General features: G+C 43.9%; 1 protein-coding gene across 3 annotated transcripts in view; it reads left to right on the top strand.

Annotated features, from left to right (window-relative positions):
- CCDC38 (coiled-coil domain containing 38) overlaps nucleotides 1-25,152 on the top strand; it is a 70,928-nt gene that overhangs the window by 12,783 nt on the left and 32,993 nt on the right. For all 3 annotated transcript variants that reach the window (XM_053251261.1, XM_053251260.1, XM_053251262.1), the window contains exons 4-9: nucleotides 3,686-3,854; nucleotides 7,110-7,177; nucleotides 9,646-9,809; nucleotides 16,801-16,881; nucleotides 18,218-18,432; nucleotides 19,362-19,457. In XM_053251261.1, coding sequence (XP_053107236.1) covers nucleotides 3,686-3,854; nucleotides 7,110-7,177; nucleotides 9,646-9,809; nucleotides 16,801-16,881; nucleotides 18,218-18,432; nucleotides 19,362-19,457 — 793 coding nt within the window. The remainder of the gene's footprint in view (nucleotides 1-3,685; nucleotides 3,855-7,109; nucleotides 7,178-9,645; nucleotides 9,810-16,800; nucleotides 16,882-18,217; nucleotides 18,433-19,361; nucleotides 19,458-25,152) is intronic.

The raw sequence follows: 25,152 nt of genomic DNA, 5'->3' as shown, positions 1-25,152 counted from the left end.
ACTTTTAAAATACTGCATCAACAGCGTAGCTGTTTTTCTTGCCCATGCTCCCAGTGATTTCCAAGGTGGCAAAGTCAGCATGGGAAGTGCTTCAAACTTCAACTCCTACCTCAAAGCAGCTGGAAAACCTGTACAGGATCCAGGAAGAGGACAACAACTATCTAGTGAAGCATCCAGCACCCAACTTGCTAGTAATCGATTGTGCTTCTTCATCAAAGACAGCTAGAAGACACACAACACCAGGTGATAAGAAAAGCCACAAACTGGATGTTATGGGATGAAAGATGTATTCCAATGCATGCCTTTCTCTAAAAATAGCTAACTACACAGCATGCTTTGCCAAGTACGTGCACTCCCTTTGGGATGCCCTTTTAAGGAACAGGCAAATCTTTCACCAGAATATTTTTTGGAAAAATTCAATGACATCCATGCAGAGGTTACATTGTTGACCAGACAGCAATTGAGTAATGCATTTGGAGGAGATTGAATCACGATCACTGGGTACTTCTATAACTTTGCAGAGACATGCTTGGTTATGATCATCTACAGGTGAAACTCGGAAAATTAGAATATTGTGCAAAAGTCCATTAATTTCAGTAATGCAAATTAAAAGGTGAAACTGATATATGAGACAGACGCATTACATGCAAAGCGAGATAAGTCAAGCCTTAATTTGTTATAATTGTGATGATCATGGCGTACAGCTCATGAAAACCCCAAATCCACAATCTTAGAAAATTAGAATATTACATGGAACCAAGAAGACAAGGATTGAAGAAAAGAACAATATCGGACCTCTGAAAAGTATACAGTGTACTGTGCTTGATAGGCCAGCAAACTCGCCTGACCTGACCCCATAGAGAATCTATGGGGCATTGCCAAGAGAAGGATGAGAGACATGAGACCAAACAATGCAGAATTGCTGAAGGCCACTAATGAAGCATCTTCCATAATACCTCATCAGTGCCACAGGCTGATAGCATTCATGCCACGCCACATTGAGGCAGTAATTGCTGCAAAAGGGGCCCAAACCAAGTACTGAATACATATGCATGCTTATACTTTTCAGAGGTCCGATATTGTTCTATTCTACAATCCTTGTCTTCTTGGTTCCATGTAATATTCTAATTTTCTGGGATTGTGGATTTGGGGTTTTCATGAGCTGTACGCCATGATCATCACAATTAGAACAAATTAAGGCTTGACATATCTCGCTTTGCATGTAATGCGTCTGTCTCATATATCAGTTTCACCTTTTAATTTGCATTACTGAAATTAATGGACTTTTGCACAATATTCTAATTTTCCGAGTTTCACCTGTACATTGTAGCAAAATATGAAGGGCAAGGTTGAAAACCTGTTATTTGATGGTGAGTGTTTGTTTTGTGAGACCACAGATTCAAAAATGGAGTTGTTTTTAAAAAAAATCAAAATACACGGTGAAGATGTTCATTGCACCATCACAGCTGTATTCAACATCCCAAGTACTGCCTATACAACAGGAGGCAGGAAACTTTCAGACAAAGTGAGAGGAAGGAATATTGGAAGCCATACCAGCACTTAAATAGGAGACCGTATAACCAGAAAACCAAGACAGGACAAGGTCCACGCACAAAGGCTATGGAAAGATACAAGCAGCACCTTTGATTGCAATGTCAGTCCACTGACACACCTTGTCTTTGCGGTGATTCCATCCAGACTGCAAGATCATTCAATCTTAGCCGCTTCCACCATCAAGCTGGCAAGTCATGCCTTTGCATGGCACAACATAACATCGGATCGCTGGGTATTTTGCATAGTTTAAACGGGATATGCGATTGAGTTCAAGACTCTGCTGCCATTCAACAGCGTAAAGTATATACCAGTGACTCCAGCAATGGAGGAAGAGGTCAAGACACCCTTAGACAAGGAGGTGATTTTGCCTTTTCAGTGGATAGATCAATGGAAAGGCTTCTACTCCTGCTATTTCCAGATACCCAAGTGGGACAGAGGCATCCAACTAATTATGGATTTGTGGAGGTTAAATCTTCACATAGACGTGCCCAATTTTCTCATGATAAAGTTGCAAGGCATCCTTTCTCTCCTTCATGGAGATGAATGGCTTGCAATGTTGGGTCTGAAAGATGCATATTTCCACATCAGGATCCAGGACAGTTACAGAAACACATTGGTCAGTTACAGATTCACATTGGGGAGCAAGGTGTACCAGTACAATTTACACAGCACCGTGAGTATTTACCAAATGTATGGCGGTGATAGTGGCTTATCTGCATTCACAAGGGGTGACATTATTTCTGTACTTGGACTACTGGCTCCTGGTGGGAAGAGAAAGAAATGAGTTCGCTTCGCATATCTAGATGGTACTCCACCTTCTTGAGGATCTGGGCATCCAGATCAACTGGGGCAAGTCACATCTGGAACCTTGCAAACAGATAAATTACATAGGAGCAGTGATCGATGTGGAAGTGCAGAAGGCATTCCTGCCCCAGTCACATTGCCTGTGCATCAGAGAGATGATAAAGATTTTCACAGACCACCCTGTTCAAAGTGCAAAGGAAGTCCAGAAGCTAATAGGAATCATGGCGTCATGCACTTCTGCTGTACATTATGCAAAACTGAGACTCAGAAGATTGCAGCTCTGGTTTTTGTCAATATTTCGGCCAAATGTGGACAATGCCCATATGCAGTTGACAATGCCTTATTCCATTCTGCTCTTCCTACAGTGGTGGACAAAGTTGGAGAATCTGTTGTTGGGAATAGCTTTCCAGGTGCCACAGCCATCAGCGTACGTCATGACAAATGCATCTCTGCGAGGCTGTGGTGCACATTGCGGAGAACTTCAGGCACAGGAGCTGTGGACCCGGCAAGTCGTCAACTACACATAAATTGAAGCAAGATAGAAAAAGTATTGATGCTTTTGAAGTTTGGTGCTTGAGAAGACTTTTGAGGATACCATGGACAGCCAGGAAAACAAACAAATGGATCATAGAACAAATCAATCCAGAATTTTCACTCAGGGCATCCTCCAAGGCCATCAGGGCTCATTCTATTAGAGCATACACAGCAACTTGGCAGGCATTAATTGCAACTTGGTGGGACATTTGCATGGTGGCTACATGGTCGTCATAACATACCTTTGGAAAGCACTATGTTTTAGATCTCCACTCTGCAACGCAGGCAAACTTTTGGAGGATTGTGCTGAAGAGGGTTTTTCCTTAGCATACTACACCCACCATCAGACTGACAGCTTGTTAGTCACCAACTCTTATGAGTGCAACAGATCACGATCCAGGTAAAACAAGTTGCTTACCTGTAAGGTGATCTGGAAGTGATCTGTTGCATTCATAAGACCCTCCCACTGGCCCTGCTGTGGTATGTGAATATTCAGTATTAAGGTTTAAAAAAAAAAAAAAGACTTGTGAGGTGGCAAATGATGAAAATAGACAGTCCTTAAGGAACTGAGGAGAGATGTGCTTAACCGCCAAAATCAACGGAAGTGCATCACGTGCAAGGGGCGGAGCTAGGTATATCAAGGAGCTAATGAATTCTGCCCGAATGGTCCTGTGCAGGTGCAGAACCCACTCTTATGAATGCAACGGATCACTTCCAGATCACCTGTTACAGGTAAGCAATCTGTTTTTACTTTTCTTAAAAGCTAGCTCACAAACATGGATTTCAATTTCAGATTAGAAAAGCTCAACAGAGTTTGAAGGTTTATCAAAAGAGCACAATTTCATCAAGGGCAAGGTCTCGAAAAGCTCTTAAAAAGCTAGAAGCAGCTATTGAAAGAGAGACACAAGGAGATATAGAACAAGAGCTTCCTGCTCTGAATTGGGCTCTTGCTTTTGCACAATGTGAGTAAATTGAGTTACGAAAATATGTTTGTGCTAAATTCTATATATCTATTCTACATATCTATTCTGTTGCTGAAAACTTTTACCTGAGGTTGCATCTCAACAGATAAATTGATATCAAGAATTTATCTTGATTTGAGTGATTCACATGTAGGGTCCGGTTAAAAAAGTATAGGTTAATGTTCATAGTACTGGTCATGAGTTAAAACAAAAGTTTAAATTCAAAAGAAAAGAAATGAACTGTGATAATCTATTATTGGCTTTCCTGTTTCCTCTATAGTGAAGAACATTTGATTATTAAATACAGTTTCAGTAAATCAATTCAGTCCTCATTCAGAACTGTGGTTTGTGCTAACCATAGCTTAAAACCAAACCCAGTTTTAGCTTCCAAATGTTCAGACAAACTATGGGTTAGAGCTTCAGTTCTCCTTTCATAATGGGCTGTGTCAGATGTAACACAGAGCCAAGTTTGATTTTAACTGAGCTTCTAAAAACAAGCAGAGACTCTCTCTGCAGTTGATAAACAACAATGTGGTTTGTTTGGCTCCTCCCTTTGTCCAGTCCTCCTGAATGTAATCCTCCAGAGTTCCAAGTCTGCTCAAATCCTGACAGTGCATTGCCCCATCACTCCTTCCCTTGGGTCACCAGCTTGGGGACGAAGCTGCATGAGCCACTTCAGCTCTTTTCACTCATCCTTGACTATTCTCGGCTGGTCAGATACTAGCTGTAGCATGGCTATGCAGAGACAAGCAGCTCAAAGAGTTCTGTACGTCAGATGATGCAGTACTACTCAAATGAGAAAATGACCAATAAGGTTAAATGATTTCATTATTGTCTAACATTTGTTGATGAGTTTATTCAGACTGATGATGATTGAACATTAAACCCATTTTAGGTAAAAAGACCATTGTTTTTCAGCAGAGTTCAGGAACTGAGCTTAAGATCCTGATTGCAAGATCCCTTTCAGAGAGGCCATTTCTGTCTTCCTCCATCGGTAGAGAGTGAAAACTCCTGTTTTCACTCTTTACCAACAGATTTATCCCTGATCTCAGCTTACAAAATAGGCTCAGCTAACTGAGTTCTGTTTAAGGTGAACTAACAGAAAGACTGAACCAATTATAATGCGACTTTCCTGTCTGCATGCATTCTATACCTGTAATGCTCTTGTGGAAATACATGGAGCTTTCTTTTCAGTTCAGAGCTTTCTTGTAATAGTTTTGCAAATAACGGCTGCAGTTAACTAGAAAGGCAAGTTAACTGCCTCTCCCCCATCATGTGTTCCATAGCGTCATATTGTCAGAAGAAGACGATGATTCCCTTTCCTGATCTTTGTGGAGGGAGCATGACATTTCAAAAACAATTCCTGCCACTGCCATCCCATCTCACTGAGGGGGGCTTATTGCTTGCCCATAGCTTATTATTTGCCCACATCCACTTCCCTTTGGCCCCTTCAGCCTGTGGCTTAGTGCTTGCCCCATACCAACCTCCCCTCAGTGAAGGGTGCTCTTTGCTTCTCCAGGACTCAACTCGGAAGCCCCACATCTCCCACCTCAGTCTCTTCTGCTTCCTCTTCTCCTCCCCCACCCGCAAACCTTGTGCATGCAAGAAACACACAGGCGTTTCAACAGCACTGATGAATTTTACTATAACAAGTAACTATGTTTACTATAACAACCACCCAAAAGTGTGAGAGGGATCTGAAATTGCCAGGAAGAAGTTAGGTTAGGATAGGAGTTTAATGCTTGCATTTCTCAAACCCTTGCTGTGCAACAGATTAGAGGGAAAGGAGAGTGCTGGCCCATGGCACCCCAGTACAGAAAGCTGCTTGTGGCTTGTTTTTGGCTCATGTAGTCACCCTGCTCTTCCACCCCACACCAGGAATTGATCTCATGCTGCCCTTTTGGTTCCACTGTCAATCTCTTGGTCAATGTCTTTGCCCAGCACACAGTATGTCTGGGACTGTTGCCGTAGGAGAATGGCTGTTGCAGAGGGGTTATAGTAACTTATGGTAGTAGTGATGTCAGTAGTTGCTAGGCATGTTTCACCCGGTGCGTTCAGAGGAGAAACCATGGAGAGGCATTGGACACCTAGAACAGTCATATTACTCAGCGGTTTCTCAGCTGCTCTGAGCCAGCGTCTCTGTGGGTGGAGGTAGAGTTCTTGCAATAAGCCAATAATAAACCACCAGGGTTGGTTTGGACACAACACGGTGGTGAATTGAAGCATGGTTAAAACAAGCCAACTACAAACCTTGGTTACGAAGTTCAGTTTATTGGGCCAAATTGAATCTCGTTGAATTTGAGAGTCGCATTCAGACGAATAAACAAACTAGGAATGCTGAAAATCAGCTGAGGTTCTACGTTGTGTCTGAATGTGCCCTTTCTGTGCGAAAAATTCACTTCTCTAGGAACTGTGGCCTTAGAGGGCAGAGAAATAACCATAACTATGATTGTCTGTTCAAGCATCATGCCCAACCTACATTAACATCTGTCAACATCTGATGACAGTTGGTCTTAGCCAGGCCAGTGGAGTGGGCCCAGCTCTCTGGCCTGTTTCTTTGCAGCTGCCAGGTGGAATAGGGGCTGAGGAAACCAGTTCTTAGAGGAGAGGAGCCAGATGACGGTTAGCCTCAGCCAGGCTGATGGAGGGGGCCCAGTTCAGAGTACAAAACATGGTTTGTTGTGGAATTTACAAACCCACATCAAATTATTCCTTCTGATTCTGGCCTCCTGGCCAAAGTCAAACCAGAGCTTGTCAATTCAAACATAATACCAGATCACAATTTCTTTAGCTGTAGTTTGGCATTATGCTTAATTTATTTATTTTATTTCTTACATTTCTGTACTGCCCCATTCAAAAAAAGGCTCTGGGTGGTTTGCAATCTAAAAACCATTAAAACATTGCCGCAATTTAAATACAAATACAAACTCTAAAACCCGAAGCTTTAAAACTATAAATTAACAGAATGGCTAAACAGGCATGTTTTCAGGTCCTTCTTAAAAACAGAGAAGGAGAAACCCTAATTTCATTAGGAAGCGCATTCCAGAGTCCAGGGGCAATTGAGTCAGTACCTAAGATATCTTCAGAAGTTGTCAATCAAAGATAGCCAGTCAGTTTGTTCTCTAGAAAAATGTAAAAACTTTTCCAAGATTTGTAATTGTTAAGCTCCTCATATAATTCAGATACAAGTGTAATTTATGTAAACCTAAAAACTGCAGAGGTTTTAAATATCTAACAATTCTAATTTTTCTAAAGGTTGTAAAAGTGATAAGCAGTCTATAACAGATTACATCAGTGAACAAAAAGAGCTGTTTCTACTCGAGGTAAAAGTTTGATTTCTTGTAGTTAACACTTTTAAAAAGGAAGAATAGTGGGCATAAATTAATGAGAATTATTTTGTAGATATAAGGCATGTAGACTAATATGAGTGTGCATTTCAGCTGAATACACAGCTTAAAGCACATAGCTTGTCCTGTGGCAAGCTTACCCAGTTTAATGGGTCTAACATTTCCTGTGCATTGTTCCTTGTACAAATTTTCACTTTGTATGGTTCCTTGTGAGCCACCTAATGGCGCAGCAGGAAATGACTTGACTAGCAAGCCAGAGGTTGCTGGTTTGCATCCCCACTTGTATAGGAAACACCTATATCGGGCAGCAGAGTTGAAGATGCTGAAAGATGCTGGAAGGCATCATCTCATACTGCGTGGGAGGAGGCAATGGTAAACCCCTCCTGTATTCTACCAAAGACAATCACACGGTTCTGTGATCGCCAGAAGTCGACACCAACTCGACTGCATACTTTACCTTTACTTTATGGTTCCCTGTGCATGAAACACAAGCAAATACAGCCCAAGTGTTCATACAACCAAGGACTGGGGTAGGTGGGTGCACTTTCACCCTTCGACCTCAGTATTAGCCCAGGTAAAAAAACTCAGGTGACCTCAGCGCTCCACATGAGCAGCCCTATAGGGGTAGGGCTGTGCAAGCCTGGGTAGGGCTGCTCGTTGAACAGCCTTTCTATCTTTTAGAAACTTTCTATCTTTAGATAGAAACCTTTCTACCTAGAAACTACCTTTCTATCTTAGAGGAGAGCTGGTCTTGTGGTAGCAAGCATGACTTGTCCCCTTAGCTAAGCAGGGTCTGCCCTGGTTGCATATGAATGGGAGACTAGAAGTGTGAGCACTGTAAGATATTCCCCTCAGGGGATGGAGCCACTCTGGGAAGAGCAGAAGGTTTCAAGTTCCCTCCCTGGCTTCTCCAAGATAGGGCTGAGAGAGATTCCTGCTTGCAACCTTGGAGAAGCCGCTGCCAGTCTGTGAAGACAATACTAGGCTAGATAGACCAAAGGTCTGACTCAGTACAGGTGAAACTCGGAAAATTAGAATATCATGCAAAAGTCCATTAATTTCAGTAATGCAAATTAAAAGGTGAAACTGATATATGAGACAGACGCATTACATGCAAAGCGAGATAAGTCAAGCCTTAATTTGTTATAATTGTGATGATCATGGCGTACAGCTCATGAAAACCACCAAATTTGGTGGTTTTCATGAGCTGTACGCCATGATCATCACAATTATAACAAATTAAGGCTTGACTTATCTCGCTTTGCATGTAATGCGTCTGTCTCATATATCAGTTTCACCTTTTAATTTGCATTACTGAAATTAATGGACTTTTGCATGATATTCTAATTTTCCGAGTTTCACCTGTATATGGCAGTTTCCTATGTTCCTAAACAAAACAATATTAATGCATTTTACATATGCTGTTTTACCAAGATTAATCTTCTTAATGTGTTTCTTAAATATATTCTCTTAAAATATATTTTGGATATCCTCTTTTACTTAGTTCATACTAAATTTCTATCTTTAAAATTATTGTTTGAACCATACAGTAGCTCCTTCAGAAACAGACATTCCAGAATTCTAATCAATGTTGTGCCAGTATTCTAATCAGTGTTAAACATCAAAACCTCTGAGAAGTCTTCTTTTTTTTATCACACTACACATGTTCTCCCTGATCCATGAAAAACCACATGCTCACATGTATACAGATATATCTTGTGCAAGTGGTGCAAGATACTGAAATCCTACTGATTTCACTGAGGTAAGCTGATTCATGTGTGTAATGGAGTGCATGTGTAAACTTCCTCTATTGAAATGAAACTCATTGAGATGTATCAGTTAGTGGAGTTCCATGAATGCACTAGAACATCTGTGATCCAAACAGATCGCCAGATCAAATGAATTGGGCACAAACTTTATGCATAAATCCCGTTAATCTCATTGGGATGTAACCACTGGGACTTAACTTTTCTATAATGTACCCATTTTCTTCATTTTCACTTATCCCCTCAATATTTACTGTTCAGATAGAGATCAGTGATCTTCATGGATACTGCTCACAGCATGAAGACTTGGGAAATAGATAGGCTCAAGTGTTTTATTCTAGACCTCTAACATGATCAACAACATAACAAATAAGGAGAGACAAAATAATGTTCTGTCTGGCTAATCTTAAAACCCAAAGACCTTGTCAACTCTAACTTACACAAAAGTTATTAAAATGGACTAATCTGTAGTATGCTTTTCAAATTCCACTGCTAAGATTTATATAAGTTTTTCAATTGACATGTCTTTGAGATAGTAATCTCACAGATAAGTAATTTCTCTCTCACATAGTTTTATTTATTGTTGGCTCAGTGGAATGATATAACAGCTTTATAGTATGCTTGAATACAAAGAACATTTCATACATATAATATTTTGTAATTGTTTTGTTTCCCCAGTATGCAGTAAAAATAAAACAATGCACCATATCGAAGATGGAGGAATTGGCAGCAAAGGAAGAGAGGAGGGTCAGAATTGCTGAAACAAAACTAGAAGAAGATACAATTGCATTTGAGGAGTATCTCAAAGAAAATGATAGAAGTTCTGTAGAGGCCCTTAAATTGTTAGTTGGTTTTTACAATTTCTAGTATAAATTGTGGGCCAGATTCATCCTAAGTACAGTGCTCACACATGAATGGCTCCCATAGAGTCTGGACAGAGTGTTTGTCCCATCACTTCTCCCATCTGACCAGGCACACACAGGGTGTATGAAGGGACATTACAGGCAATGAGAGGTCTATGCACACTTCCAGTATCCCCATTCAGTCTCTGAACTGTACAGATTGCTCGTGCCACTGACCATTAGTAACTAGCATGATGTATGAAGGAAGAGCTAGTTGACAGGGCTAAAGCTGGTTCCTGGTTGCCAGTTCCTTTTTCATGAACATTTCAAATTAGGAACTGAACTTGTTTATCACTGCCTCTCTGATTAAGTTTCAGTCCACCCTAAATCATACACAAAATTGTCACATGAATTGTCAGAATTGTAATATAAAATTATATACAGAATTGTTTAATATTCAATCAATATGTATCCCACTCTTCTATAAGGAATTCTATTCAAATGGCTTACCAAAAAAAACACCAACCAATGTTACCGTCCAGGCCTGATTTATATACTAAATATCCTCATTAGCTAGTATACAAAATTAGGTCTGGCTCATAGTGTCACCAAGTGAACAAGTTCTTTTATATTAGTGACCATGTATGATCTGGGTGCATGGAAGAAAGGAGATCAAACCATTCCTCAAAGATTCAATGGGCTTTATTGAGTATAAAAGACTAACAACATAATCTAGCAAAGCAGAAAGCAGAACACTTTATTAATATCAGCAACAGTATTTCCTAGCCAGCACCAATATTCCACGTGTTCCTAACTACCATATGTGTGTGCATTTAAATCTTCCTAGATCCTAATACAATTCAAATACAGATGGAAAGGGGGGAAAGGAAAGCTGAGGGCTGGCATGGTTTGGAGAGATTAGTAGAGGAAAAAAGGGGGGCGGGGAGAAGGAGGCAGGAGAAGGGGAAGGGATGAGGGGATTCCAGGCTTGTAGGAGCAGCATATTTACCAGGATCAGAGAGATTTGAGAATGGTGAATCTCTTCGGCTGAAGAAGCGAGGCGCTTGGCAGGAGACAGGAGTGTTTGCAGTTGCTCAAATCACGGCTGAGAGTCAGAGCACCATGGCTGGGGGAAAGTCTTAACTTCTCACTGCGCAGTAGAAGTCACAGACAGTTCCTGTCCATGAACAGAGTTCCTGCTTTGCCCCGCGGCTTAGCAGCAAACTCTGGGATCTTTGTGTGAGCAAGATTGCCCGTAGGCATAAGTCTGCTGACTCTCTGTCTAGTAGCCTCATTCTTTATAGTATATTTTCCTTTGATCTATTCAAAGAATCTATTCAAATCTCATCTTTTCCTGGGTCCCCCAAAAAGGTGACAACTTGCTGCTACCTTCTGGAAAATGTCTTTTTAATTATTCAGGATATTGGCCAGTCCAGAGAGATCTGAATCTTCATCTTCTGTAAACTGTGCGCTCAGAAGGGAGGGGGAATATTGTCCAAAGCAAATCTGCATCTTTCCAAAAGGTGTTAAAGTCAGGAGTTAGTGAGAGAGAATTAGTTCCATCTGTGTGAGACAGCAATTCCATTATTCCTTGTGTACCTATATCTAGTGTGTAATTATACATGTGTGAGACGTTCAATACATTTGGCTAGAAGCATGAGTGAGGTAAGAATTAAAGTCTACAGGTATTCACTTTGTATGCATTTAACTATGTGGAATTTCTATAGACAGCAATTGAGTTAATCACTGACAAGGATTAACACTGGCTTCTTGCAACAGGAAGGGGGAGTTCAGCCCCTGGCCTCTTCCACAGACATTTGGTAGTCAGTGGCATTTTAGCATATGAAGCATTCAGCATTCAGGCCTGGCTTTTGTGTTTCCTTGCATATCCACTTTTACAATACAATGCTGGATTGCCTCCTACTCACAGAGCAGTTGACCTGGGCATCAGTTTACCTTGGGTTCAGGAGTTAATTCATTCCTTAATATAAAATGAAATCAGACACAGGCCTATATTTCACATACTTCTGAGTTGGTACCTCTGGTTCTGATATGTTATGGACTGTCTATAACACCAACCCCAAACCCTAAAAAGAAGAGAATCTGATCTGGATGTTGATCCAGTGACAGCCATAAAAGTGGGTTCTGTGCCTGCGCAGATGAACTTCGGGATAGATTCATTAGCTCCTTGATGTGCTCCTCCCCGACTGAATGTGCATACTCTGCGCCTGTTACTTTCTGCAGTTGGGCGCCATTTCCCTCAGTTTCTTTCTGACCGCCAATGCGATCACTTCTTCGGTGTCTTTGGTTTCTCAGGCTGTATTTTGGATTTACGTGTTCACTCACTTACCTGATTGATCTTGGACTGGACGTTGACTATTCCTCTTCTGATTTTAAAGTATTTGGTTTGACTTTATGGACTCTTTGACTCAGAATGGTTTAAGGATTCCTCTTAGTGTTTTCGGGACTGGCTGTGTTTGCATTGGTGGATATTTTGTTACGGACTTTGGAAAGCTTACTTTGGAAAGATTACTGGATATTCTTTTATTTCTTTTATTTACGGACGTATTTATTCTACTTCCTCATGAGCGAGACTTCTCCCCGAGGGGAAACCACCTTTAAAAGGTTTACTGACTGTAGGGGCAAACTCCTGTCTACGGATGGCCACGACCTCTGTTTGTTCTGTCTGGGAGAGGGGCATGCCATGTCAAATTGTTTGGTCTGTTCTTCATTTTCCAAGCAGATCATGAAAAATTGGGCAGCTCACTTAAAATTGGCTCTTCTAGAGGAAGTGCTAACCCCAAGGAAGTCGTTTCCCTGATCTTCCTCGACTTCCACCTCAGTGTTGAAGTTGAAGCCGGGGGACTGCTCTACCTATGCAGTCTAAATCCCTGACGCTGAGACCATTGTTTAAGAAGCTGAAGTCAACATTGAGACATAAGGCTTCTCATCAAGAGAGAGAAACGCAGAGCGGAGGGTGAGGTTTCGGAGGCTCCGCCTTCTAAAAAACACAAGGATAAATCTGTGGTGTGGTCCCATCATCACTCTAAATCTGCCAAAATGACTCCCTCCCCTACGGGGCTTCAATGCTGTTCTCCGCCTTTGACAGGTCGAGATCAGTCTCTCTCACCAACCCTAACTCTTTGTTATTCTCTGACTGCAGCTACATCGAGTCTTAGACATCAAGTCGAATCTTTATCTCCGGCTCCAGTGCCTCATCAATCTCCGTCAACACCTCGATGCCCATTGTCAGAGGCGAGGTCTATGGTGTCGATCCAGCATGCGACATCTCTGCTGGTATTCGATGTCTATTTCGATGCCAAGATGTCTCTGGACCCAAAGTTGACTCAGCATATTTTAGCCCTATTGGAGACTGGTGGCAGCACTCCATCGGCAGGCACTTTTAAAGGCTTTCTAAGTCATGGACTGGATGTGGAAGACGAGGACGTTGTGGATGTAACCCAACCAGTCCCTAGAACACCGTCATTCTCTCCAATGAGCCAAGGCTGTACAACGTCTATGCAAGGTCTGCTGCCTATACGAGGATGGGGTGCTGCATCCACCAATCCTTCACTTGTTTCTCTGGAGAACTATGAGGCATTTAAGGCATGGAAAGCGAAGCGGCTGGAGGCTCCACAGTTGGTACAAATGGCTACACAAGTCTCCTATCCTCTAGTTGTCATACAAGATATGGCTATACAAACCTTTGTGCAACAAGTTGTGACTCCTCAACGTGCTGTTCCACACTTTCTGCATCAGGATGCAGCTGCACAAGCTTGCATATTTCCACCTGTTACTACTTCTATGACAACTAAGTCTGTTACCTGTGCAACTCAAACTTTAGTGACTACCCCTGCTCCTGTTCGGGCTGTTCACTCTATGTGTACTCGGACAATAATTCAACCAAAATCTACAGCTACACAGACTCATGTGGTATTGGCTTCAAATACGACTCAGACTTGTTCCTCACTTACCTCAAGCAAGGCTATGCAGTCTTCAAAGTCTGGGACTTCCTCTGGTTCTTCTGCAACCTTAGATAGACACTGACTGTTGATTGTGAGTGTGTTTGGTATAAAACGTACTCCAACTAAGTTGATTGGCACTAAGTCTGGGGTGAGGTCTGAAGAACCTGCTTCTTCTGATGACAACTATGATTCTGTCTCTTCTGAATCAGAACCTACCGGAAAGAATTCTGACCCTACCACAGAATGTCCCTACCACTCCTTCCATATCTCCAAATGAGGAAATGTGCTCCTACCACCAGCAAGTGGCAGAGATAGCTTTGGCACTGGGTCTCAATCTAAAACATAAAATGATGGATTTGGATGACCCAGTTTATAATTTTATGAAGAAGACCTTGACAACTCAACCTATATATCTTCCCATGCTTCCAGTAATAACCAAGGCCACTAAGTCAGCATGGGAGATACCGCCCAGAGACAAAAGTTTGGGCGGTATATAAATGTGATGAATGGATAAATGAATAAATAAATAAATATTGACATCGACACCCATCTCAAAAATATTGGAAACACTCTATAGGGTGCAGGAAGAGGATAACAAATATCTATTAAAGCACCCAATACCGAACTCTATTGTTATCGACTATACCTCTTCATCCAAGGGAAAAAGGCAGTATACTACACCAGCCTATAAAGAGGGCCACAAATTGGACATTTTGGGGCACCAAACATATGCTACAGCGTGTCTATTTAAAATAGCTAATTATATTATCTGTTTATCCAAATATACACACACCTTGTGGGACAATCTTTTTGAGGAATGTGCAAATTTGGTTCAGAAGAATTCCAAAAGAAATTTGAGGAAATGTTTGCTAAAACGTTTGCAAAATGTTTGCAACAAGGCAACAGCTAAATAATGCCAAGCATCTGGCAGAATCGGAATATCACACACTCACATGTGTGATAGTGTTATACCGGTATGCTTGGTTATGCTCCACCAGCTTCAAGAAGATATGAGAGACAGGGTGGAGGCTTTACTTTTCGATGGCAAAGGTCTGTTCTGTGATGAAACAGACTCCACGATGGAGAAGTGGAAAAAATCTAAGTATACAGCAAAAACTTCCACTTCTACAACTCAGCGGTACTCCAATATCAGATTCCATCATTATGGTCGCCACCAAGGCAACTATTATCAATCAGATTGGAAGGACTATCACTGGCCCTTCCAGCACTCCAGCAAGAAGCCTTAAAACATCAAGAATAAAGGCAATCAAGCAGCATGTAATAAGGCTGCACAATTAACAAAGCAACACCTTTGATTGGTGTGCCAACCCAGCTGCATGATCGATAATGTCTCCCTCTCTACTGACACTTCCATCTTTCAGAGCCAGAAAAAACATCTTCCTGGCCAGAGCCAGCAACACCATCAGACTGGCAAGTCATGCTGTGGTATCTGTCCACATTCAGACCGAATGTGGACAACCAAAACATGTGGCTCACTGTCCTAGAACCTATGCTCAAATCCCTAACTTGGTGGATACAGAGAGAGCATCTTCTGCAAGGGATGCCATTCAAGATACCTATACGCACTGTGACAGTCTCCCTACGCAGATAGGGGGCGCACATGTTGGGCCTCAAGGTGCAAGGTCTATGGACTGCACAATAGCAGAAACATCACATAAATTTCCTGGAACTGCTTGCGGTCTGTCTGGCCCTGTAGTCATTCCAAAACCAGTTGAGCAGGAAAGTAATTCAAATCCAACTGAACAATACAACTGTGGTGGCTTACATAAATAAGCAGGGTGGGACAGTGTCCTTGTGCCACTTGAGCCAGCAGATATGGAACTGGTGTGTCATCCGCAGAGTCCACATGGTGGTGATTCATATCAGGGGCGAGGACAACACTCTGGCAATTACAACAACAGAAATGGGAGTTGAAGCCCCGCTACCTGGACACGATACTTGCAATATGGGGCACCCTAGTGGTGGACCTGTTCATGACTTTTTGTGTGTTACAAAGGCAAAACCAAGGGTTTACCACCTTCAAGGCAACGGCTAGCTCACTGGCTAGTCGAGGTTATCTTCCTAGCCTATAAGTAACAGAAAGTAGATCCCTCGTCTGCTGTCAAAGCCCATTCAACAAGGGCATATGCTGTCCAGTGGCCCATTTCTCAGGCATTATGTTTAGAGACATTTGCATGACTGCCACTTAGGCCTCGGATTAAATGTTTGTGAAATACTGTGCACTGACCTTTGTCCAGCTACCTCAGCATCTTTTGGACAGGCAGTGCTTAAATGGGTGCTTCAGTAGCTTGCTTCTCCCACCTCCAGCTAGGGAAAGCTAGTGAGTCACCCACTTTTGTGGCTGTCACTGGATCACTCTCCAGATAAACAGGTTGCTTACAGATGATCTGGTAGTGATCCAGTGACAGTCACAAAACCCACCCATCCGTCCCCACTTCAGGAAGCAAGCATTGGGAAAGCATAAGTTGATTGAAAGACTGAAAAAGTATGGCCTTGTTGGCCTACAGAAATTGAGGGACATGGTGCCCAACCTCCAAAAGTAACAGGCATGGAGAACACACATTTGGGAGGGGAGGGGTGCATTGAGGAGCTAAAGAATCTGTCCTGAAGTTGGTCTGTGCAGGTGCAGAACCCACTTTTGTGACTGTTGGTGGATCACTCCCATATCATCTGTTACAGGTAAGCAACCTGTTTTTAAAACAGTTAACACATCATAAAAATACAATTACAAAATCTACAATTAATTTTAATTTTAAAGAATAAAAGCCCAGAGTACATAGTTGGGTACATAGTTGATTTTCTCCTCACAACAACCCTGTGAAGTAGGTTAGGCTGAGAGAGAAGAGACTGGCCCAGAGTCACCCAGCAAGTATCATGGCTGAATGGGGATTTGAACTCAGGTCTCCATAGTCCTAGTCCAGCACTCTAACCTCTACACCACGCTGTAAGACAACAGCATCAACCCTTAAAAGAGAAAATAGTTTTAATGTCTTTGCTGTTTTCAGGGCAACTCAGGAAGCAAAATCTAAAATGGAAGTTACAGCAGATGTGAAGTCAGCGATGAGTGAACTGTTTTCACTGAAAAGGTGAGCTCTTTATTTCAGTTCTTTTGCAAAACATGGTCTGGGTAATAATTAGGGGGGAAATCTTGACTGGATTCTCCATAGAAATTATCACCATGCCACATTATGCTGCTGTGAAAAAATAAGATAGAGCCCAATGCCAAATCTGTATATCAGAAAAAATGTTGCACTTGATATTGTCATGGGCGGAATGAGTTGGAGTCAAATAATTGTGAGAAGATGGAAAAAGCTGTTAGTGCTATTCTGCAAATGTCTGTATAAGTGCTAGGAGCACAGTTTGTTTATTATATTAGTACGCTGCCCCAAACATCATCTTTTAAAAAGTTGTCAGAGATTGGGAGGCTCTTATTTCAGCAGGGAGCTTATTCCAGAGTCTTGGAGCAGCAACAGAGAATGCCCATTCCTGTGTAGCCACCAGTTGAGCAGGTGGTAACTACAGACGAACCTCTCCAGATGATTATCTCAATGGGTGATGGGGCTCTTAGTGATGAAGACATTCTCTTAAATACCCTGGGCATAAGCTATGTAGGACTGTATAGGTTATAACCAGCACCTTGTATTTTGCCTGGAAACTTAATGGCCAGTGTACTCCTTTTAATATAGGAGTAAGATGGTCTCTTTGAGATGACCCAAAGACCAACCTGGCTGCCGCATTTTGTACCAACTGCAATTTCCAGACAAAGGCAGTCTCACATAGAATGCATTGCAGTCAAGTCTGGAGGTTACTAGCACATTTACCACTCTTCTGGGGTCGTTTATCGCAAGAAATGGATGCAGCAGGTGTATCAGCCAAAGCTGATAGAAAGCACCTCTGGCCGCTGCTTCAACCTGGGGGACACCTGGGGGAGGTTTGGATCCAGAAGCACACCCAAACAGCATACCTGTTCCTTCTGGGGAAGTATCACCCCATTCAGAACCAGCAGATAAAAATCATCTCGCAAGTTCCAACCCCACACAGTAAATATCTCCATCTTATTTGGATTCAGTCTGTCCAGTCCATCATCCAGCCCATCATTGCCTTTAGGCAGGCATTTAGGGAGGTTATGCCTTCTCCTGAAGATGTTGACATGGAGAAATAGATTTGGGTATCATCAGAGTACTGATAACATCTTGCACCAAATCTCCTGATGATTTCTCAGTTATAGGTTCTATAGCAGTTCTCAGACGTAAGTTAAATGTTGATGTGAAACAAACATTAACATGAGTCTGTAATCACATAAGAATACATTAGCTTTTTCATTGTTTATTATAGTACAGTATAAAAATATGTACATTTAGGCATTGTACTTCTATAAAATAACTATGCTTGTTTATCAATTATCATCTTTAATGTTTGCAGCGATATTGCAAACACTGAAGATCTTCTAAGGCACTATTTATTCTATGAAGCTTTTTTGTTGAGTGTTTCCCCTAAAGAATGGCAAGAACAGCAAGTGGGGAAAAAGAAGAAGAAAGAGAAGCAGAAAGAAACTTCCCAGTCTTTTCTTTCTGTTCATGTTAATGAGAAACCTAAACTAAGTGCAACATCGTCTCTCTTATTACGCCATAAGCTAAGTAAGTATCAATTGGGAATTTATATCACACTGTAGCGCTGTGTGGTTGTGCTAGCTTAAGGAGCACTGAGTTTTAAGCTTCTCTCCATCTTTCATTCAGTATGTCCCAAAAAACTAGTTTTCTTCACGCACAACCCCTTACATCAGTCCCTCCCCTTAGTTTGAAGTAAGGGGTCGGGGAATCACCTCCTCAAAGCTCTTATCATGGCTAACACTCAAGATTGATTTCCAGATATCTCCAACCATTAGCTCTCATTAAGGCAATATCAGCTAAGCTTCCTGGACTATTGATCAGGAATCTTCCTAACATAAGAAATGGCTTGCCAACATCCATAACATATACCTCCTTTTCTATCGTTAGAGAAAATCAGTGTTGTATTAAACTTATTTGGAAATTCAAACAGAATTTGATGTGGAACAAAATCTTAACATATGCTGACCCTGCTCCTGCAAAATGAGAGAGAACCTTCTCATGAGAGCAAATTAGAACCTCCTCATGAGAGCAAACTAAGTCTCTGTAAAAGCACATTTTTTTCATTTTGGTAAGGAGAGTGAATTCACAAGCACACTTATTGCTGGCAATGTAGCCTCAACCTTTAGAAAAAAGTTGTTTTGGAACACTCGCATAGGCTGAGCACACCATAGTTTCAAGGAATTCCATGAACATCAGAGATTGTGCAGCTTGACCCATTTAAGAAATTTCAAGGTATTTGTTCTGTGAATAATTATTGAGTAATTTGGAGGTGTTTGCTCTGTCATCATCTTACAGCAATGTGGCATGCTGTTCCTGGTCTCTACTTGTGTCAGACTCTGGTTTGGATATAGCAGGCTGAACTATATGGGGCTAATATATAAATAGCTGTTTACTATTTATTACTAAAGTATAAATAGTTGATTACAACCATGTTATTCTATGTTGTTTGAACACAGGCAAATGGGCTAAAGGCAAACCACCTAGCAAAAAAGCAGTAACTGGGAAATCAGTCTCAGTAATTTCTGATCGCACTGAGAGGAGGAAAAGCCAAGGTAAGGGAAGAAGAGCCAGCTGGAAACTGTCTGCATGGAATCTGTCTGCAGCAGAAATTCTTGCTGGGGAGAACTTGCAGTGACTGGAACAAGAGTTGTGTTTCAAGGGAAAGTGGTCTGCCCGGTGGTGTGGCCAGCACTGGCCAAAGGCAGTGTATCCAAATAATGCCTCTTTGCAGTAAAAAAAGAAATCTAGCTCAGATCCAGAAGAGCTAGTTTAGGTATGTCCCAGAGCCTAGTATGCCTAACAGCATTTTTTGGCTTTTTCTTATTAGACAGCAAAACCCTGTGCCATATCACAAATTTTGTGCAAATCCCTTCAATTTCAAAAGCAGTTTGCCAGGTGAAACAGAGGCTGAATTCAGATATAACACAAAACTGGAGGTTGCCGAACCTGCGGTTTCAATTCCAAACTGTAAATCGCACTGCAGCCGTTTGTCCAACTGCATTCCGGCAGCCTTCGGTTCTAGAAGAGGGGAGCCCCTCCCTGCGCCTCAGCTTCCTTCCAAGGCAGATACCAGGCATCCACACACTGTTCATATCGCCAGACTGAAGGCAAGGCATCAGCATGTCATCCAGGCAGCCACCATTGGCCACAATTCCAAAGAGGGCATGTTGATCATGCTTTGCTTGCTCCGGCTTCGCAGGCTGGCTTCCTTGGGCCAATGACAGCTTCCTTGCAGTAGTCCCAGCTATGTAGCCTTAATAAAACTCTTCACAGCAGAGGGGTGCATCCTCATGGGGGGGCAGGGTGGTTATTAGCGGGGGCGCTGTTTTGTTTGAAACTCTCTGCATTCTGCAGCATGCAAGCAGCACTGAGGTGGCGGCCCTAGTGTAGGGCCATTTGCCATCTCCCTCCATGGTTGCCAAATAACAGTATTCGGATCAAGATCTGTCGAGATCCATAAGAATGGGCTCTGCACCTGTGTGGAGACCACGTGGTAGCCATGCCGCAGCTTCAAAGCTTCAGTCCAAGCCCTGCCCCCACTTATGCAGCATTCTATTTAAGGGCGGCTGGATGTCACGTTCCTCAGTTCTTTTATGACCGCCTCAGCGTTTAGACCTTGGTCTGCTGCTCCTTCATCGGAAAGTTTCTTGTGAGTTCATTCTTTCTTCTAAAACAAAAACATTTCTATTCTGGATTATTCGTGTACGACCCCTTTTTTTCTGGCTGACGAGTATTGATTTGTGTATGACCTGGACTGCCTGACAGACAACAATTGGTTTTGACTTGAACTGGCTGAGGGATAACGATTGGTGTTTAGACCTCGGATCGAACTTGACTACCCCTACATCATTAAATGGCTGAGGAAAAGAAGTCCTTCAAGAGGTGTGAGAGCAGCAAGGCCAAACTCCCCTCTAAGGACCTGCACGAATTGTGCCTAATCTGCGTAGGAGGGAAACATAACGTTTCAGTGTGTAAGATTTGCCTCTCGTTCTCTAAGCAAACTAATAAAAACAGGGCACTGCGACTGTGAGCGGCGATTTATGACAACATCTTTACGATGACATCTTAAACCTGTGGATTTGCCTCAACACCGGGGACACAACGCAAAATGCCGCCAAAATCTACCTCAACATCACCATCAAAGCTGTCAGGTTCGGCTCCCCCATCAACCTTGACTAAATCAGGATTGAAAGGGCCTGCCACAACATCAATATCCCAGAAAATATCTCCGACCTCAGCAGCGGGTCACCAGAGACCTTTGACGTCCTATTTGACACCGTCAGCCCACCATAAATCCTCAACGTTGAACACTTCAACTTCGACTGTGAATCAGCACAGACAAACTTCGAGCTCTGGTACCAGCTGCTGCGACCACAGCATCGGCTTGACGTCAAGCGTGTCAAGACCGTCAAAGCGTCAGGGTGTTGAATAGCCTTTGACTAGCCTTGAATAGTCTTGAGAAGCGTTGGTGCCTCATTGACCTGACAGGAGACCGGTGTCATGGCTCAGACATCTGACTCAGAAGAGTCAGAGCAGGAACGGGAGGATTCACCTGCTAATAAGGGCTCAGAGGCACAGCAACAGGACTTGGCAGGGAGCCCCGACTCTGGAGCTGAGGATTCGCAACAGCTGCCAGACATGATTTCTGATGGGGAGGAGCCTGGGATTTCACCTGTCTTGAGAAGATGGCTCAAGAGCTCAGTGGAAGTCACGCAGGCGCAGAAGATCACTAGAGAGGAAGCCAAAGTGCTGACTCAGGGAAGACTGATTGGCTGCTGGTTCTCTTGAGCCATATATATTTGGTAGTCTCTCAGTTACTCAGGTGCTGTTTGCAACGTTCACTGACTGCAGACAGTGTGCCATTGAACTCCCAAACTTTGTCCGAGTTCCAGTTTGCCTTGTTTATGCTTCCTACTTTGTTCTGTTAATTCCTTGCTTCTGTTGTCCTTCGCTATTTTCATTCCTTTGCTCTGTGTTTTCTTTCACTTATTACTCAGTTATTGTTAGGGGTGGGGAGGTCCAGAAAATGGCCATGTTGTGGCTTCTGCCTGACACCCCAGTGCAGACGTCCATGAATCAGCCTGTCGAGTCTGCTACACCTTGAAGGGACATGGTGTAGCAGTGTTTCCATCTGAAGTATACATTCTGCCATTGGGGGGTTGCTGCTAAAATGTCCATGTGTGTCCCATCTGTACAACCAAGGATGCCTGGGATCCCCTTCTCCTCAAACCCCAGCATCACCTCCTGAAGGTCGCCCACATGGATCATGCCCTCCAGGAACATTCCACCAGGAGCTCCACCACTTCCTTGACTATCTTGCAGATGGTGGATGTGCCATCTGCAAACAAGTTGCTCAGGGACAGGTAGTTCACTTTGGAGGCCAGCTTGTAAAGGGTTATAGTAAATCACTTCCATGCTGAAATCGTGCAGTACATGATAGTGTCCTGTCAGCAAAGCACGGGCTCCATCTCACTTGCCAGGAAGTTGAAGGTCACCCAGGACATCCTGAAGCTGCCCCAAAAGTGCTCATTGTCCCACTTGTCCGTGTCCTCCAGGTGCTGTTGTGCCTTGTCAGCACCAAGCTCCTCTCCTCTGACCAATTTTCATCCAGGGTATTGAAAGTGGAGGAGAGGGCTGACAAATGTCTGGACTGCTTCAATGGCTGCCCTGGAGTACGCTATCAGCCCCTTGAATCTCCTGGAGACCAACAAGAACCTTTCGGCCTCCAAATGGGCAGCAGCTGCACCCTTGAGCCCCAAATAGCCCAGAACCCACAGAAAGTGTCTCCTTAAGAACAGTATTTATTCAAAGAAGCATAAAGACAACATCCTCTTTCATCCTTTTTTGAGAGGAGAACAGCAAAATGTGAGGGTTTAAAACTAGTGGGTGTGCACATTGCTGTGTGAGCTCTATGTGGCTTGAAAGCTTGGGTTTGGGGTTTTGGAGTTTGCAAACTTGTGGGGGTGGGGTAGAGTCTGTAATTACAGCTCTAAAACAAGGTAATGCAAGGCAGGGTTCAGCTTCTTGGCGATCTCCTACTTGGTGATCTCCTGCTCAATGGCATGTAGTCAGAGGAGCACTGGCAAGCCTAGGTGGTGGGGAAGGATTGAGTGGCAGTTTCCTCGGAATCCCACCCACCGGCCCTGTTCTTGGGGAGCAGTTGCCTGTGCATAGCCATCTCCTTCTGTCTCCATTGTATTCCCCTTCGCTCCTGGGCAGCCCAAGCATGAGTGTGGCTGTTCTGGGACCCCTTGCACTGCGGCTTTCTTGCGAGGGGAGGAGTGTGTGGAGACAACACGTTTCTGGCGGCATCCCTGGAGAGCCATGGATACAAGGCTGCTTGTCTGGGGTGGTGTGTTGCTCGTGACTTGCATAGTGGTGGCTGTGGTGCTGCACCAGAGGGATCTTCTCCCACTTGCCCAGCACCCTGGGGTGTCAGGTGCACAGGGGCTTGCGGTGGGGCCCTAGCCCTGGCATGCATAGGGGTTTTTGCCTGCTGCCCCGGCACACCTGCTGGGCTGACAGATGGCCCTGCACGTGGATCGGCCAGGGGGCATTCGGGCCTGTGCATGCTCCTGCAGGGAGCAAAGAACTGCCCCTGCACTCCTTGAGAGGCCCAAGTTGCTTTTGTCAGGCCTGCCGGTGTAGGCAGATAGGGCCCTGGCATCAGCAGCTGGGGTTGGTAGAGCAGCTGCAGTGGGGCAAAGGGTGGCGGTTGGTTGGCAAGCCGTTCCATGGAGCTGGCCATGTGTTGTTGTGCTCAAACTGCCTCTCATCAGCTTCGCTAGAATGTCCCAGGGCACCCAGCACCTCCCTCATGGTGTGCTTGTATGCAGGCACAGTCTGGTCTGTGGCCTCCTTGAAGACCCACCTCTCCTCCTCACACCTTTCCCTCTCTCTCATGTCTAGCTCACACAGCACATCACAGGTGGCCTGGGAGCTCTCTGTGTGCTGCGTGACCAGGTCCATTGCAAGCTGGAAGCAGCCAATACACTTCCTTTTGCATAGCTGGGCCACACACTAAGTGTTGGTCATTGGCCTGTGTGGGGTGGGAGGCATGGGCACTGGGGCGGCGGGCATAATTGGCATTGTTGGTTGTTCCAGCAGTGGAAGTGACCAGTGTTCCCTCTAACAGGGATTCCCAGATGTTGTTGACTACAACTCCCAGAATCCCCAGCTGCAGTGGCTTTTGCTTGGGGATTATGGGAGTTGTAGTCCACAACATCTGGTAATCTCTGTTAGAGGGAACACTGCTAGTGACTGTCCAAGATCCCTGCTCTCTAGTGATGCTGTAGGGAGGGGGCATGGAGAAGGGAGAGGAGTATAAAGACTTAGGTGCGATGAATCCTGTGACATTACCTGCCTAGGTACGTTGTGGTGTCAGGGAGTTCCCCCCTCTGCCAATGGGATATGCCTACCATTTCCCTCCATCCAGCTTCTGCACCTGCTCCCCCCCTCCATGTCATCCACCCCAGATAGGAATGTGCTTTAGTGAAGGATAGAGAATGCACCCCGCTCTGGACCCATGCATCACCCCCTCACAACCCCACTAAACTTGGGACCCGCACAACCACCCTACCGCCATTTACAGGCATCACACCACACTGCCCTCCCACCCCAGAACACCAACCACCTCTTCTACCCCACCACTGCTAAGACTCCATGGCTGTTTGGAGCAGCTGGGCGTCTGTGTGAAAGTAGAGGTTGTGGGCCACCAAACTCCTGTGGTCACACAACTGGCAATTGGGGTGGGTGTTTGTGATGCCTGTCTGCTGCGTGCATGATCATGCAGGAATGGACATGTGTGGGTGTGGCCAACAGTCCCCCGATAGCGGGATTGGGCAAGGTGCAGGGACATTTCCCTCATGCCCTTGAGGCTGCTCATCAAGACTATCTACTGCAAAAATTTCCTAATAGCACAGTAGAGCACATTAAACAAAGGGGCAGCTGCAGGGCAGTAGATACCGCCAAGGACAACTGGGATGCACATTGATGACAGATTCATTGAGTGCGCTTAGGGAGGAAGAAGGCTGAGCATGGCCAAGGGTGCCCTTGAGGGTCTATGGCTCAACATCTGTACTCTCTTTTTGGAGCAGGACAAGGTTCCTCACACGTACCAAGCCCCGCATTCAAGCATCCCTGCTGGTCAGAAGTTAATAAGCAACCTTCTTAATAATTGTGAGACTCATGCATTAGTAGGACACTGGGTTGTGTGGCAGATGGGTGAAAGGCTCCTCCTCCCTCATA

The sequence above is a fragment of the Hemicordylus capensis genome, chromosome 5 (assembly GCF_027244095.1).
Source record: "Hemicordylus capensis ecotype Gifberg chromosome 5, rHemCap1.1.pri, whole genome shotgun sequence".
Classification (NCBI taxonomy): Eukaryota; Metazoa; Chordata; class Lepidosauria; order Squamata; family Cordylidae; genus Hemicordylus; species Hemicordylus capensis.
Note: the sequence above shows the minus strand (reverse complement) of the source record. Positions and strands in the feature narration are given on the sequence as shown.